Genomic DNA, 16,842 nt, shown 5'->3' with positions numbered 1-16,842 from the left:
GGGCAGCCACGCTACCGTTTATTTACAACGGTGGAAGAAACCCCCTTATAGCGGCGCTGGGGGCCGTCAGGAAAGCTGGCGCGAGGTGCCAGCTCCCCACATTCCCTCTGCTCCCATTTTTCCATTTATTTTCCTGATGGAGTAACGTACTGATTTATTTTCCTGCCTGTACGCCCTTTCAGCCGCTTCTGGAGGCAGCCAGGTGCCTCCAGGCCCTCCCGGTGAAAGCAAAGCAGGTTTCTTCCACGGTGTGTGTTTTACTACAAAGCCATGGGTTCCTCAACAGAGCAACCAGGGGAAAAAAAAAAAAACAAACCCCAAAGCCACAAACCCCAACCAGCCACACAGCAGCGAACTGCTCAGCGAAACACAGCGGGGCTCCCCGTGCCCCAGCTCGCAAAGAACACAGCTCTCCAACAGCAGTGGGCAGAGCTCCTTCCCGCAGGGGTTTCGGCAAGGTGGACAGCAGCTGGAAGAGGAGCCCCCCGCCCCAGGATTTCCAGGGTTTGAGCAGACTGCAGCAGGCAGGGGCTCCCCTGGCTGAGCGGGGCCTGGGAGGCAGCGCAGACGCCAGAAACGCTGCAGAGCTGCACCCCCACAAATGAGCTCCGCCGGGCGTTAACACGCTCGTGTCGCAGCTTCACTGGCACCTCTCGGCCGCAGAGTGAGGGACGCTGCCCTGAACGCGCAGGCAGTGGGTTTGGTCGGGGCTTTTCGGTGTTTTTTCTTCTTTTTTGATGGGAGAAGGCAACGCACCGCTGCCACTGAAGCGACGCGGCCGCAGCGTGGCCCCGGCGGTGCCTCTGCAGACTGTTGCCGGTCTAAGCACACCGGTGGTTCTGGTGGGTTAATGGTAGCTCCCTCCTGAGCTCCGGGGTGCTGGTTTCCTCCCTCTTTTTTCCTCTCGGGGTTGTCTGATTTTCTGTTGCTCAAGTATCACAGCAGCATCCCAATGGAGGGCAGAGCCATCACAACAAAACCTGCCCGGTCCAGCTGGAAGGAGAAATTGTTAAGAAAGAATGTGGAACAAATCACACACAGCTGAGTTACAACCATCAGATCCTCCACCCGCAAAGCTCCTGGCCCGAATCCCACAGTGCCAGCTCCTTCACAGAGAGATGGAAACTGCTATTCCTGTGATATTTTCTTCCGGACAATGGACACGGGTTAACTACGATCCACGCTGGAGTTTTTCGGGTGACCGTAGTGCAAACCCAACACGCTGCAAACGGACGCTGCGCCGGGTGGTGTGACTGCTGCGGTGTCATTTCAATTAGTCATTGAAAGGTACTTACAAAGCGAGGCGAGAACCTCCTGACAAACTCGCGCTGAGCCAGGATTCTTCCCTGCCCAGGAGCACTCGTGAGGCCAACCTACAAAACAGGGAGGAGGAGGAGGATGATCGTATTTGTGACTTTTTCTTCGTGCAACAGAGCATGCGCATTGTAAGAGTGCAGGGGCATGCATCACCAGCTCCTAACAAGCTCGAAGAGCACAGTCAGGTGCATCTGTTGTCCAACGTGGGCATAAAAATTGTGTAAAAATTCAAATCAACTCACTCACCATCACCTGCCCACCCTCCTGGGCCTGGCACATGATGGCAGCAGCGGTGAAGTTGAAGTACGCAGCTTCAAGGGGCCGCGGGACACGTTACTCACTCCAAGATCTGAAACTTCAGGAAAATAGTTGCATTTCACCAAAGGGAAGTAAGGAGATGGGCAAAGAGGAGGATGGAACCTGGTGGCAAAGCCAGTCCTGTCAGCAGATCCCAGCCCTCTGCAGTTACAGACACCCAGACCCCCCGACACCCTGCCCAGTGCCCGGCGCGCTGGAATCTTGGCGACAAGGAGCAAGGACAGCAGAGCTACGGGACGCTTACGGGCAAGAACGAGCGTCGGGAGAGAAGACATTTCAAAACACAAGAAGACAGCGAGCGATCTGGAGCCACTGACACTGAACATCGCAGAGCCAAATGCCAAAATCCTCCGGGCGGGAAAGAACCGTCCAAAGCTCCGTGTCGAAGGCAGCACTAAGGACAACGAAGAAAGGGACAGCAGGGAAGTCTCGGATCGGGTATTCTCACCGGCGGACTGTGCCACAGAGGGACACCAGCACCATCCTGACAACTGACAGCAGCAAGAACTGACTTCTGAAACATAAAAAGGGCACCGGGACGGGGAGGAGAGTCACGGAGTCATTTAGGTTGGAAAAGATCCGTAAGATCATCGAGTGCAGGCGTATTACAAGGCAACGGCAGGAAGGGGAAGGCAAAGCTGAGAGAAGCTGCAGAACAACCAGGAAACTGGGTGTCAGAAAAGCTCACAAAGCCAAGAAAGAGCATCTGTGTGCACGGGGAGGGGAGCATCACAAGATAAAACATGAGGAACTCCTCGAGCTGGGCGGACAGTTAGGGCAGCCACGAGGAGAAGGCAGGAAACGGCAAAAGCAGGGACAATGCAACAGGAAGGAAAAGGCAAATCGGGAGGGAAAAGGCAAATCACAGGGTCAGACCTTCCAGCACCAGCGGTAAGCTCCAGCACAGGCAGAGCAAAGGTAGCAGCATGCCATGGAGCCCAGAAACAGGCTCAAACCCTGCAGACACAGATGCAAAGATTTGCTCCTGGTGAGCGTGGGACACGGCTTACTGGGAGCGCTGCAGTCCGGTCCTCCACAGCATTCCCCTTTATCAGCGCTGGGGGGGCAGGAGCCTGGCCCCCTCCCCACAACCAGCCATGCAGAACTGGGTAAATGCAGCCGGAATTGGGAGCCTCGTCTAAAAGCAAAAAGAAAATGGGAGTATCATCAATGATTTTATGGCAAAGAGAACGCGAATGGGACAACTAAATGAGAGAACCCAGGCCTTTGCGTGCCCCGAGACACGAAGGGCAGCGTAGTGCACAGCAGCAGCGATCAGGGATAGCACAAAGCGGGGAGAAACGGCCCCAGCACCCCGCAGGCGGCAGCTGCCCCCTGATACTGATGCTCTCGCTGGAAAGCGCAGGGGTAACAGCACAGCACGGGCTGAGGCTGGCAGGCACGGCACAACAGGCGGCTGCCCCCCCCAAAGCCCCCAGCCCTCCCGGCACCCAAGCAGCACAGGGAAGGCCAGCAGCTTCCCACCGCTGCCTGTGCTGCCTCCGACAGCACCGAGCCGCTGCTTCTCCCCATCACATTCCCTCCAGCTCTTATTCCCAGCGCCCAGGTACCACCAGCTCCCGCCGGTGGCCCTTCTCGCCCCAGAACTCGCTGCATCAGGCCACGTGTCCCCGGCCCCCCAGCCCAGCCCCTCCAGAGCTGCCTCGCACAGCACCAGCAGTCCCCGCGCTCACGACACACGCTCCCTACATACACTCAGGTGTCAGAGCCCCCACGCTCGATGCTCGGGACCCCCCCCTTCCCCTCAATACTCCCCTGGCACAGGCTTCACGCCAGCATTTCCCCCCCAGGCTGCTCCTGCGCACCCCGCAGGGCACCCCACAAACCAAAGAACCCCCCCCGGCTTCAGTGACTGCTGCCGGCAGGAGACCCCGGGCCCAGCCACCAGCACTGCCCCAGCCCAATGATACCTCCCGAGCCTCAGCTGCAGACCCTGCCTGTCCCCCCCACCCCACAAAGCCCATTCTTAAGACACCCCCGCCCCCGGCACCGCTCTGACCCACACAGGGCCCTCCCCCTGCCCCCAAAATCCCATCACAGCCCTCCCCTACCCCACAGACACCCCCACCGCCAGCTCTCCCCCTCCACAGGCCCTTCTCTGCCCCACAGACCCCCCAGTTCTCCCCCTCCACGGGCCCTCTCCTGCCCCACAGGCCCCCCAGTTCCCCCGCTCCATGGGCCCTCCCCTGCCCCACAGGCCCCGCAGTTCCCCCTCTCCAGAGATCCTCCACAGCTCCTCCCCTCCACAGGCCCTCCATTGCCCCACAGATGCCCCACAGACCTCCCCCAGCCCCCCCCGCATGGGCCCTTCCCTGTCCCACAGCCCCCCCTCAAGCTCCCCCCCTCCATAAGCCCTACCCCGTCCCACAGGCCCCCCAGCTCCCCCCCTCCACAAGCCCTCCCCTGTCCCACAGACCCCCCAGTTCCCCCCCCCCTCCACAAGCCCTCCCCCGCCCCACAGACCCCCTCCCTCCCCCAGCCCTCCATGGGCTCTCCCTGCCCCACAGACCCCAGTTCTCCCCCTTCATGGGCCCTCCCCTACCCCACGGGCCCCCCTGCCCCATTGCGACCCCCGGCGGAGCGCGGAGCCACCGGAAGTGCCCCCTGACCGGAAGCGCCCGCTGACCGGAAGCGATGGCGGCGGCGGCCCCGAGGCATGCCGGGAGCTGCAGTTTGCCCCCCCCCTTCCGCGCATGCGCAGGGCGGCCCCGCCCGCCGCGGCCTGCAGGGGCGCGCGCAGCCAGCGCCTGGCGTTCAAACAGCGCCCCGCCGTGGCCGGGGGCGTGCGGCCTGTAGGGGGCCCGGGGCCTTCACCCGGCCTCGCTGGAGCCCTGCTGTCCCCAGAGAGCCCTGAGGCCTTCACTTGGCCCTGCCATGGCTGGCAGGGGTCCAGCTGCCCCCAGAGAGCCCCAGGAACTTCGCTGGGCTTTGCCGTTGGGTTTATGTTTGGGATGAGAGTGTGGAGTTTTGGGGAGTGAAAGTGAAGTGCCCCGCTCTTTGGGGGCTGCTGAGGGAAGGGGGCTGCTGCCAGTGCTTTCAGTCCTGGCCACCGCTGGAGCCACAGCTGGGGGATCTGTGTTGGGCCTGGGCTCTGTTTTGTACTTGCGTTAAAAGTTCTAGGGGGGCTGAAAGACCAAAAGAGGGGTCCCAGATGGAGCAAAAGGCATACAGAGTCCTTGGGGGCACAAGAAAAGCCAGCAGATGAGTTGTGGGGGAACCCAAAGGCTCCTAAAGCCGTTCCAGAGACAAAGGAAAGCTTGGGGAGGAAGCCAGGAGCGTGAGACGGGATCTAAGCAGAGAACCTCAGCTCTCATGGGGCAAGGGGCTGAATAGAGGCACCCTAATTAGCAGAGAGGACAAAAAGAGTGCTCTGAGGGAGAAAAACACCTGAGGAGGGACCCACCCAGCACCATCCATGACCCACCCAAACCCCCAGGACCCTTCTAGTAGCCCCAGTTCCTTCCCAGATCCTCACCACCCTCAGAAGTCCCCCTGTACCCACCCAGAGCCCCTCAGTATCCCCCCATTACCCTCCAGAGCCCCTAGTACATCACAGAGCCACCTGGGACCCTCCAACATCCTCCTGGACCCTCCCAGAGCCCCTCAGCATCCCCCCAAGACCCTCCCAGAGCCCCTAGTACATCACAGAGCCACCCGGGACCCTCCAATGTGTGAGCGCTGGAGACTTGTTCGGTTCCCCCACCTCCCCCAAGGTGGCCATGGCATCGCAATGCAAGGAAACAGGAAAGTGATTCTCAAGGTGAGTTTCCCCACTGAAACAAACGAGAAGGTGGGGTTTTTTAAAGCCTACGGTCAATACAAACATGTAAAGAAAAAAGTTAGGTGACTTTGCAGCATCAGCCAAAAGGTTTGACACGGGAACCTTTGGGACGGGTTCTGGCATCCCTGTCAGGAAAAAGCGTTGCGTGCGGTGGCGGGTTGTGTTGTACGGGCACGGTGGCAGCATCAGTGTTTCAATATCATCATCACGGGAACCTGCCCCAGCCTGGGGCCGGGTACGGGCGCGGTGATCCGTATCCTCCGTTCCCAACTCCTCAGCACCGCTTGGAGAGACACGGTCATCTGTGGGGAGGTTTTGTGAGACTCCTCACGCATTGGCTGGAATTCCCTCTGCCACCCATTCCTGCCTCCAGAGACCAAAGAGCGGACTTTTGGGCAGTGAAACCGATTTATTTTTCAAAGAAAGTCTGCAACTTCATCAACATGGCACAGAGCTAACGTGAGAGATGTGTCATCGTGGCAGTACTCGGTGCTCAACTGGAGAGAGGAAAACACTATCCCTGTTGTAACGGTAGGTGATCTCCGTTACAAATGTATGTATCGCAATCTCACTCTTAAAAAAAAAAAACCCAACAAAAACACTTTTTTCCCCCCAAAGAAGTCATGAGGTGCCTGTAAATCACCCTCAGAATTCCTCCTACGCACAGGTCTCCCTCCCAGCCTGATCTAACAGGAGGACGTTGCCCACAGAGCCAAAAAATGATTCTTGAAGTCAGTAGATCTGTGCAAGCGTAGCATCAGTGGTGTAACTGAGGGCTCACCAGTCCTCGCTGCGGCGCGGGCTCCGTCTAGATGAGCGGGTAAGAGGCGTAACTGGCGATACCGCAATGGTTCGCGTGGTTTCTCGACATGCGGATATAGCCCTGGTCACCAAAATGCACACCCCAGCTTTTGGGACAGGAGACAGACAGACAGGAGAAAAATTAAATTCCTTTTTCTGCAAGCGAAGCAGCAGCTTTAGCAACATCACAGCATCGAAGCGTTGGCGTTAAATGCTTCTAATCCCGTCTTAGGTTATGGCAATTGACGTAAGGGGAACTTGAGGGGGGGTGTAAGTGTATTTTAGTTGTGTTTAAAGTTCTGTGGTGCTGCTGGGGTGACGTCAAGGTGCTTTGACACGATGAAGCACGAATCCCTGGGTGGAAGGACTGATACCATCACCCAGCTCTATCAACACCCTTAAGGAACCGTGAGGGTGGGCAGCAGGGGGGGTGCCCTATAGATCCCGAGCCTATAGATCCCGAGGGTTCCGTGATGCACGGTTGTGCCTTTACCTGTTTTTCACCAGCCAGTAATCCTTGTCGTTCAGGGTGCCGTAGCCGATTACCACGACGGCGTGATTCACCTCCTGCGTGCACTGGGGGTCATCGTACACACCTGGAAAAAACCAAGGAGTTGGGAAGCACGGCAGCAGACCTCGCCCGTGAGCCGAAGCCGACCGTCAGCACCGTCAGCAACGCTGCTGTCTCAGTGTGGTTGGGTCATATCAATGCCTTCACCCAGGGGTTAAGCCCCAACCCGCCACTTGTCACCGGCTTTACGTGCAGAAGGACACGGGGGGCTGTGGAGAGGATCTCTGGGGTACAAGGACGTACCTGACTTGTACAAGAAGAAGGTGGGCTGGGTGGCGTCAATGGCGACGGAGACGGGTCCGATGTTGGCGACAGCATCTTTCAGGGCGGCTTCGTCAGCGTATGGGAGCTCGACGTACTTGGAGCAGGTGGCGGCGCGTGCGGACGCGTTGTACTGACACGTCCCGTTCTGGGGGGAGCGACGGGGAGGGGAGAAGAGGAGCATGAGGGATCCACCAGGAACAGCTCAAGACCTTCGGGTATTGGTTTTCTACAGCTCTCTGTTACTCTGTGCTACCCCGTTCTTCTCCCTGAGCACCGTCTCTTGGAAAAGACACCTGGAAGGACCCGAAGGGACCATCCTACCCATCTCACTTCCCCACGCCAAGAGCAGCCAAACCATCACAATGGAACCCTCAGCCTTTTTTCTAGAAACCTCTGGTGACATCACTTCTACCACTTCCCTAGAGAAACTTCCTCAGCCTTCCCACCTGAAGTCTCAGGTTTAACCTGAATTTATTTCAGCCCAGGGCTTCTCACTCTCCCTGCAGACACAGAGAACAGCATCTCGTGTCCCTGTAGCTGCTTTAGGCAGGTCTGAGGGCTCCTATTCCACCATCCTTCCTTGGGCTGAGCTGCTGGTCCTCTGACCTCTCTCCACAAGCCATCTTTTCAAGACACCAGGTAATTTCAGGGCATCTCTTGACTCTGGCCATCAAGACTTTAGGATCTTTCTTTTCTCATGGCTCTTTCCTTACGACCTCGCAGCTGTCACACAGCATCTGTTACAGGTAATGCTTAAAAACAATGGTTTGCACATCGTTCCCTGGAAACCTCAGCCCACTGACATGGTAGAAATATCGATATCCCGTTTGGAAAGTGTAGGAGATTAAATAATACAGAGAGCTGAGGCGAGGAGCCAGGACTCCTGTCCCATTTTTCCCTTCCGTATAGTACGTTGCCTAATCATTTATGTAGGACTGAAATAACCACGTAGGAATTCTGGCTGCCAGTCCAGTCATTCACCTATGAGTAAAAAACATCTAAAAGTCCCTTCCCTGGGTTTGAAAGAATCAAGGGCAAAGGCTGAGGAGGTGACACGAGCCCTGGTGGAAACCAAGGCAGAGGGAAATCAGTGGGAGAGGAGGAGAACGGTGCCTACGCCGCAGAGCAGAGCGACCGGCCGCGTTGCTTCTATCCCCAAGTGCTTCTCACGTGCTGCCACGGTCTGACGCCTACCTGAGCTGTGTAGGGGTAGGAGTCGTCCGAGTCAATCCCTTGGTTGTCGATGATGTACTGGAAAGCTCTGGTCATGAAACCTCCTCTGCAACCTTTGTTCCCGTACATCATGGAGCAGTCGACGAGGTTCTGGGCGCTCAGGGACACCAGCTTCCCTGTCTTCAGCTTCACCTGGCCTTCGAGGGCTCCCACGGCACTGAACGCCCAGCACGACCCACACGCACCCTGCAAAAGCCCCGGAGACATTCAGAGTGAGCACGGCACCCAGCCACAAAGAGCCACGGGGAGAGAGCTCCGCACCTGGTTCTTCACATCCGTGACGCATCCCTTCTCCCTCCAGTCCACCGTGTCTGGGACTTTGCTGCCAGGACGCGGCCGGTACGTGGAGCTCAGCTTTGGCCGGGAAGCAACGTTCAGCCCGGTTAACAGAGCCGCCACTTCCTTGCTGGTCTGGTGGGAAAAGGAAACACCCGCTCATGATCTCCTGGTCTCTTAAGTCCTGCACGGGGGGTGTCGGAGGTGGATTTCCCTGAGCTACAGGAGTTGGCAGGTTTGCAGCGTCCTGGGCTTTTTATTTTTCACATCTAATTTCCAGCTGTTCGTTGGGAAGGGCAAGATTTCTCGGCAAGGACCAGAAATCCCTGGAAGCTGGTGTTTCATTAACCAACGCTACAACCTTGGGACATTGAAGAGGGATGATTTGCAAACATATATAATGACCAGGATCAGGTCTGCGTGCCCCGTATGCTGCGTTAAGGAGATGTTTCCTCACACCAGATTGCCTCACGCTGGCAGGTCGAGCACAGGAACGTCAGAGCAGTTTGTCCACAGCTGCGGGAGTCCACAAGAGGATGGGTCCAGAAGGGTGTCTGGGAGTTTTTTCCACCCCTGACCCACGTCTATTCCTTAAATGAACCTCGTGGGTAATTAGAGACAAAGAGAAGCCCCTTCTCAGCAGCACAACTGGCACCTACCATGTCCCCCAGGTGGTTCATGCCCAGCTCGTAGGAGTGCAGCCCCAGGGAGTGCTCCAGATTATGCAGCGTCACCAGTCGCAAGTTCCTCTCCCATGTCGCCCGCCGCTCCTCTTCCTCTCTCTGCCATGAAAAGCAGCCCCGTGACGTGCACCAACGCCCCCCGCAGCCATTTCATCCCGTTTTATCCCACCAAAAGCTGTCGGGAGCCCCTGCCAAACCACCCCTGGGAGCTGTCAGCTCTTCTCCCCGCTGCGCGATGCTCACGCCAGAGCAGCACCCAGCAGCTCAGCACCCCAAGCTGCCTCCACCCCCCCAGGATGCCCCTACCTTGTGGTGGTACTCCTTGCCGTAGGTTTTCTTCCAGAGCTGCCAGTGCCACTCCAGCGTGGGGTCAGGGAGTCCCAGTGCCACTGCGAGCGTGGCCAGGAAGGCGATGGAAGCCAGGAGCTTCATCCTGCTTAGCTGGGACTGGGGAGCCGAAGGCTCAGCGCTGGAGCCGTGCTTGACCCCTTAGTGACAAAGCCGGTTTGGTCAGGGAGGCAGGACGGTGATGACATCCTTGACCTGGCCTGCCTGGCATGCCCTTGGTGGGGTTTCTACACTGGTGCTGCCACCAGCTCCTGTCCTGCCTGCCCAGACCAGCACCAGCGCCGCCCGCCCCACACTCTGGCCTCGTACCCCCAGCCCCTGCGAGACGGGGAGAGAAATAAATCCCAGCCAGGACTGGGGAACTTCCCCGGGAGGGAGAAGCCTGCAGGACCCAACTCCTGCCCTCGCGGACACGGACACGCAGGGACGCATCCGGACACACGCCTCGTCTGACGGTGCCACCCTGCCCGAGAAACTCTCCCTGAAGGAGGTTTACACATCACCTGGTCAAGCGGCTGTTTGGAGAAATCTGTGTTTTCCAGCACCCTAAAAATAATAATAATAAAAAAAAAAATTTAAAAAATTCCTATTTTGATCTAAGCAGCTCCCAGCAGCTCCTGAGGACGGGCTACTACACATGGTGCAACTACCCAGAGAGGACTTGGAGGAGATTAAAGGTAAGATGGAGTCAGAGTCAACAAGAAATATTGCTCCTTCAGTTTTACTTCCTCAAAGCTCAGCCCTCCCAGAGGGCTGTCAAAATCCCAAAGCACCCAACGTACCTGAGAAGACGTCTTCTGACCTCCAGCTCCACGGCAGCCTGCCTGGATGGGGTAGGGGGGATGCTGGGGACAAACCCAGCACCCCCTCAGCACCAGGACCCCCAGGACCTCCTGCACACGGCAACTGAACTCGTCGCACAAATCACGAGTCAGGAAATGAGGAAATGCTCTGATTTCATTTTCACTTAGCCGGGAACTGGGCTTACTGGGCTGGTCGTGGGGTTATTTGAAGCAGAAGCATCGATGCCAACAGAAAATAATTGCAGATGAGAGTTTCTTATTTCCAGCACCCCACAAATGAGTGGTGAGGCTCTTGTGGTGGTTTATGGGGCTGGGGGGCAGGAGCAGGGGTAACGCTCCTCCGATAACGATTTTTGCATTTTTTTCGCTTGGTGCTGAGCTGAGAGACAGGATGAGGTCAAGCACGGAGCCTTGCTGCTGGTTTCACCTGAGCTCCCGTCTCACCGCAGCACCCACCAAACCAAAGCCAACGGTTAGCATAAGAAAAAAAATAAATATCACATTTATTTACTTTTTGGTGAGGCAGCGTGGGCAGGGAGGCATGGTTTAAATATAGTCGGGGCTGGAGCCGAGCTGGCTGGCCTCGGCGTTGCATGGGCAGCAGGAGACTCGTTTCATGCATCCGTGACGCATCCCTTCTCCCTCCAGTCCACCGTTACGTTGCGGTCAGGCTGAAAACAGGGTCGGCGATGTCTTCAGCTGCCTGGAAATCGGGCTCCAGCCTCAGGTCAGGGCATCCCCTGGGATCCCACGAAGGACAGGCAGGCGGGAGGGTGCGTTTGGTACCACCACGGAACACCGCGGGATATAAAAAGGCTGCAAGAAACCATCTTCGAAGAGAAGAGGAGGAAGCAAAACAGCATCTCAAGGGCTTTGAAGATGCAGTTGAGTCAATTTCTAAATAGCTGCCAGAGATTGCAGAAGTTCTGAATATTTCTGAAATAATTCCCAACAGATTATTCCTTATTAGTGGGTAAGTTCCTGGAGAGGGTGAAGGAGACGGTCATCCTTGACGAGATGCTTGAACAAGCCAACTGCGGTCGCTCCGTCATTTCTGCTGCAGACCTGCAGAAAGGGGACGGCGTTCCCGAGGGAGGGAAGGCTGGCACTGAGCCAGCACACTCCAGCCCAACGGGGGGACTGGTGGCATCTCAAGAGCTTGTCCTAAAAGCATGGAACCCCTCTGGATCGGGGGCGGGGGGGAAGCACCATAGTTCCCACGGTTCCTGGCCATCCTGGTACAGCCCCGGTCACCATAACACCCACCCCCACTTCTGGAAGAAGAAAGCAGCAATAATTAGACAACAGGAGGTGATAGTCTCCTTCCATACCACCCCTCTCCCTTAATTTTTTCTTTCCCCAGCAGCCACGGGAATAACCAAATTTGCATCTTTTGGCCAAAAAGACTGACCCTCCTGACCGCTTCCCTGCCGGATTCCGTGCTGCTAACACTCCGAAGGCGGGGGCAGAGGAAAAAAGCTGGTTTTTTATGTGCTGGAGCGAGTAAAAGCCACCAGGAAAATACCAGATAAAGGTGAATGAATTAGTTTTATCTATTAAAAATACATTTATTGTTTGTTCAGTCCTACCAAGGCCAGAGATGAGAGACAGACAAGGAAACCAGGGGGGTTTAGCCCAGCTCCGATGTGAGGATAAAGCAGCTTCGTTGACAGAACTGCCCACAGTTGGGTTTTGTTGTTGTTGGTTTTAAAAAAGATAAAGTTTGCCGTTGCTGAACGTAGCTTTGCTGACGTGGCAGGGGTTTTTATTTTCCAAAGACGTCTCTGACCGAGCAGGACTTATTTCAACACTTTGTTACTTCTTGTTCTGCATTTTCAATGGTGAAAAACATGTTCACAAATAAATTTTAACGCTGGGGCAGCCGGGTTGCAACGAGCCTTGAGGGATGGGACACGGGAGGGGGTTCGCCACCGCTGCGCCCCACCAAACCCACTCGGTTTCTGCCTCCGAGAAGCACCAGCCCTTTGTGCTGACTCAGCACCCAGGACCGCTGGGAACCCTGGAGTCCCCCCCAGCAGAAATCCTGTGTAACGAGTCAGGCGGGAGCAGTTTGGGTGACCGATGCCCAGTGGGGTTTGCAGGGCTCCATGGAGCAGCTTCGTCCCGCTCAGCCGGGACTGGGGAGGCAGCGCCAGGTCCCGGCTGGGGGGTCTTACACCCCCACCGACTCTCCAAGCCACCGCCAGCCCCTTGGTGCCTTTTTCCCAGACGGGGGGCTCGCTCCGGTCGCACCAGGGTAACCCTGACACCGGGTCAGACCCTTCCAACACTCACATCCACACCCCCAAAGAAAGTCTTTTCTAAGAAAACTTTACGCATCCCCAAATATTCCCTCTGGAGCTTTCCGTTTCCATCGCTGTGGCAGCTCTTGAGGAAAAGGAGCAGCGAGGGGGATGCACCAAGGAGGTGGAGATGCGCTCTGTCCCCCAGGTGAGTGCGAAAAGGACCGGTTTTCCATGTTCTCCAGCCAAAAACGACGCCAGGGAGATGGCACCTGCCTGCCGGCTGCGGGGCAGCGCCCAGGGAGCCCAGCTCTGGCGCCAGGGGGTCCCTCCGCTCGTGGAAATGCTCCCACCGCTCTTCCTTTTGGCAGCGTTCTGGTCCTGAACCACCCTGAGGGCTCATCCTGGCAGCCCGGGGAGTCAACCAGCATCCCGGCCCCTCTCCATCACCCCCCAGGCCCTTCGCCACCCACTGTGCGGGGGTGTCAGTGGGAAAAATAAGCTTAAAGTATCTAAACTGGGGGGGGGGTTTTGCCTGATTTTTTAAAGCAAATATCACCTTCCCTTTCTCTTTGGGTTTTGACTGTTTGGGTTCTGCCTTGCTGCATCACTGCGGTCGTTTCTCAATGCGCCGCGTTAACAGAAGGGCTTGGATCTGGGGTTTTGGGGTGCAAAATGCCACTCAGCCCTGACACAAATGTTTGCCCTGAAGCCACAGCGCCAGTGCCTGCACCAGCTGTTCGGTTCTTGCCCTGCTTTCTTCCTCCTTAATTCCGCCACCTACGTCTCCAACCTGTTCCAGGCGTCCTGCAAAACCAGCTGGGATTTTGCAAAAAGCCCCCGGCGCAGCCGCATCTCCCCCCGCTCTACCCCAGAGCCAGCCCCTCTCCAAAGGGGAAGGCTTTTCCTCAGCCCCTTCCCACCACAGGCCAGCAAACCAGCCCCAGCCTTTATTCCCAACAGTGTTTATTTTAAAAATAAAGTCGTATCGTTCTCCGCAGCCCCCACTGGGATGCAGAGCCAGGGGACACAGATCCGTGCTCACCGTAGGGGATGTTCCACCCGTGGTGCTCCCCGCACGTTCTCGGAGGCAGAGGCCAGCGCGGGATCTATTTGCACAAGCGTCTCCACATGGATCAGACTCCGGATCGTCTGCGGCCGTGGGAAGGCGAAAGCCGGCACGCACAGCACCAGAGTCCCGGGAAAACGGAGTTGGGGGCAACTTATGGCACCGTTCATCTGCAGCTGGGGGGCCTGTCCCCTTCCCCAGGGGCATTTCTCATGGAGAGGCAGAGATCCCCCCCCGGAGCAACGTCAGCTTTGGATATTGGGAGCGAAAAGGCAGAGTCTGAAGGCAGGGAAGCGGGGGCGGCCGGGCACAGCGCGGGAAGGGAGTGCGCCGGGAGCGCTCACATCTTGGGGAAGCTGGCGAGGTTGGCGATGCCGCAGGCGTTGTTCATGTTGCGCGCCAGGAGGACGTAGCCCTTGTTGCCCCACTCCTCGCCCCAGCTGTGGGGGGAAAAGGCAGAGCCTGAGCCGCCGCGCCAGAGCCGCCGACAACCCCCCCCTTCCTGGGGAAAAGGCCCTGCTGTACCTGTTCTTGATGATCCAGTGCTTGGTGCCCTTCTGCGTGCCGTAGCCCACCGCCAGCACCGCATGGTTGATGTTTTCGGCGTTGCAGCTCTCGTCATAGTACACACCTGGGGAGCGGAACGGAGGGTTACGCTCTGGATAAACCACGTGGCCGTGTCTCAGTTTCCCTGAGCTGCCCCGTGGGCACCGAACGGGGCTCCCCCCAGCCCCTCACCCCGGCTGTAGAACTGGAAGGAGGGCAGGCTGGCATCAATGCCTACGGAGACGGGTCCGATCCTGGCCACGGCCCTTTTCAAAGCTTTCTCGTTCCCTTCGGGGATTTCCCGGTAGCCGCGGCACTTGGCTGCCTTCCCGGTGGGGCTGTACATGCAGCTTTCGTCCTGCGTGGGACCAGCAAGGTCAAGGTGAGATGGGGATGGGGGGGCAGCCGGGGAGGAGCAGATAGCCACTGTCCCCCCCTCCAGCCCCAGACCTGGCCGATGTAAGGGTAGGCGTCCTCCGAGTCGATGCCGCGGTTCTGCCGGACGTAGTCGAAGGCGTTGGTCATGTAGCCGCCGCCGCAGCCGTCGTTGTTGGCCACACAATCCACCAGGTTTTGGGGGCTGAGGGAGAGCAGCTTCCCCGTCTTCCGCTTCAGCTGCCCCTCCAGCGCGCCCACCGAGCTGAACGCCCAGCACGAGCCGCACTGGCCCTGTGGGGACACGATGGGTGACACCGAGGTGGTCACCCCACTCCGGGCACCCCTGGGAGCACCCTGCTCACCTGGTTCTTGACGGGTGTCACGTAGCCTTTCCTCCTCCAGTCCACGGTAGCCGGGGCTCTCTCGGTCCAATCGGGGACGTAGAGCGTCTCGTTGCGACGTGGGCGGTCGTGGGGCACCTTCAAGCCCGTCATTGTCCTCACCACCTCCTCGCTGGTCTGGGGAAGGAGCCCAGGATGGATGAGCGCAGCTCCGGGCAGAGCAGCACCTGTGGGTGCTCAGCCCCCTCTCTCCCACCCTGTTACTGTCGCCCCCCCACCACGGTGATGCTCACCATGTCACCCAGGTGGTTCATGGCCAGCTCGAAGGTGTGGACGCCCAGCGCGTGCTCCAGGTTGTGGGTGTTGATGTACTTGAGGTTCTTCTCCCAGATCAGCCTCCGCGTCACCTCATCTGCCTGCACCGCAGGGTGAGACGGCGCTGGGGTCCTGCCCATGTCCCCCAGAACCACCATGGGGACACCAGTGCCAAGGGACATCACAGCGTGGCCCTCGGCTCCCCCCGGGGCCGGGACCCCCCGCGGGGCTCTGTCCTACCTCGCCGTTGTACTGCTTGCGGTGGGTTTTCTTCCACAGGTCCCACTGGGCGTCCAGTTCCTGCTGGGGGTGCAGCTGGGCCACCGCCGCAGGGACCAGCAGGGCCACCAGCGTGGGCCACCACATCCCAGGGAGGAGCCGAACACTGGGGACAGAGACAGGGACAGGGACTGAGCTGGGGGCGTGTGTGTGTGGATGGGGAACTGTGCCCATGGCCACATCAAGCTACAGGGGACTGGGACCCCATGCCCACCCACGTGTTGGGTACTGGGGCTGGGACCCCATGTCCACCCCACTTCCAGGCCACGGGGGACCCCATGCACCCCGCTACCGAGCCATGAGGGTCTGCCCGCCCCCCCCCCCCCCCCCCCATTAATGGGGCTGGGGGAGATCAGAACCCCGTAACCCCTCTGTTTTCAGGTCAGGAGCACCAGCACCCCCTGCCCACCCTACCTTGGGCCTTGGACCCCCTGCCCCCCCCGTGGGGCTGGGACCCTGCTGCGGCAGCGCTGGCCAGGCGCAGGCATCACATGAGCTGGGACAGCTGGTTCCCATTACCGCGCCCTGGTGCCTCTCCGGCAGCCCCCGGCCACCGGGAAAACAAATTTTGGGGGCGCATGGAGTAGGGGGTGTGGGCGGGGGGGCACCCAGGCATCCCCCCCCACCTGGCTTTACCCACTCGCCCCCAGCACCCACTTTCTCACCAGCTCCCCGAGGCAGAGCAGGGATGGGGACACCAGCCTCAGCCTGCAGCCCACGGCCCCGCTCGACGCTCCGTGCCTCAGTTTCCCCTTTTGCACCTCTAAGGGTCCCGCCACTGCCACACGGGACCCTCTTCCAGCCCCCCCTCCCACTGGGGTCCATTTCCCTGGGGAAAAGCCACGCGACCACCCCAGCAACACCCCGCTGGGTCCACGGGACCCCTCCCCACGCCACTTACCCCAGCATCGTGCCGCTGGTGGGAGAACGCGCAGCGCGGGACCGGGGGATGCGGGTGCCGCGGCCCCGGCTCTTTTATGCCGCTGGATTGAGGAAGTTCAGAGGCAGCTGGAAAATTTTGGCCCTCGCCCGGATTTGCAGAGGGTTGGAGAGGGGGAGGAGACGGGGTGGGGGGATGCAGCAGTGGCTCCCTCCCGGCTTCACGTGATGCTGCGGGGCAGAGCTGAGTCAGCCCCGGCTCAGGGGCTGGTGGCTCTGGATCCTGCCCCGGGGATGTCCTCCTGCCCCGGCATCCCACCCTGGGGACACCCTCCTGCCCCGGCATCCCGCCCCGGGGACACCCTCCTGCCCCGGC

The 16,842-nt window shown here is 58.8% G+C and overlaps 2 protein-coding genes and 1 long non-coding RNA gene across 11 annotated transcripts; all 3 read right to left on the bottom strand.

Moving 5' to 3' along the window:
- LOC119139946 lies at positions 1-4,298 on the bottom strand. 6 transcript variants are annotated; one of them, XR_005101515.1, is made up of 6 exons: positions 4,266-4,298; positions 2,646-2,773; positions 1,880-2,149; positions 1,564-1,672; positions 1,296-1,373; positions 1-993 (listed from the first exon to the last, which is right to left on the bottom strand). It is a non-coding gene; the product is annotated as an uncharacterized LOC119139946 (long non-coding RNA). The 6 variants fall into 6 exon arrangements; XR_005101514.1 differs by having other exon boundaries at positions 4,199-4,277; XR_005101513.1 differs by lacking the exon at positions 4,266-4,298 and adding an exon at positions 3,121-3,593.
- Positions 4,299-5,826: 1,528 nt separating this feature from the next.
- On the bottom strand, positions 5,827-10,552 carry CTSS (cathepsin S). Of its 4 annotated transcripts, XM_037411977.1 has the most exons (9): positions 10,396-10,552; positions 10,117-10,158; positions 9,572-9,712; positions 9,242-9,364; positions 8,568-8,717; positions 8,268-8,492; positions 7,053-7,218; positions 6,732-6,834; positions 5,827-6,345 (listed from the first exon to the last, which is right to left on the bottom strand). In XM_037411977.1, the coding sequence occupies exons 3-9, from the start codon at positions 9,695-9,697 to the stop codon at positions 6,246-6,248; spliced, it is 993 nt and encodes a 330-aa protein (XP_037267874.1). In that variant the 5' UTR covers positions 9,698-9,712; positions 10,117-10,158; positions 10,396-10,552; the 3' UTR covers positions 5,827-6,245. The 4 variants fall into 4 exon arrangements, with proteins under 4 accessions (XP_037267874.1, XP_037267871.1, XP_037267873.1 ...); XM_037411974.1 differs by lacking the exon at positions 10,117-10,158 and having other exon boundaries at positions 9,572-9,753; XM_037411976.1 differs by lacking the exon at positions 10,117-10,158.
- A 3,056-nt stretch (positions 10,553-13,608) lies between these two features.
- CTSK (cathepsin K) lies at positions 13,609-16,703 on the bottom strand. The gene is made up of 8 exons (XM_037411973.1): positions 16,489-16,703; positions 15,549-15,693; positions 15,287-15,409; positions 15,015-15,170; positions 14,725-14,943; positions 14,467-14,632; positions 14,254-14,359; positions 13,609-14,168 (listed from the first exon to the last, which is right to left on the bottom strand). Exons 1-8 carry the CDS (start codon positions 16,494-16,496, stop codon positions 14,069-14,071), a joined length of 1,023 nt encoding a protein of 340 aa, XP_037267870.1. The 5' UTR covers positions 16,497-16,703; the 3' UTR covers positions 13,609-14,068.
- Positions 16,704-16,842: the final 139 nt, after the last annotated feature.

Source organism: Falco rusticolus, chromosome 19 (assembly GCF_015220075.1).
Source record: "Falco rusticolus isolate bFalRus1 chromosome 19, bFalRus1.pri, whole genome shotgun sequence".
NCBI classification, from domain to species: Eukaryota; Metazoa; Chordata; class Aves; order Falconiformes; family Falconidae; genus Falco; species Falco rusticolus.
This window is presented reverse-complemented; position numbering and strand designations above follow the sequence as displayed.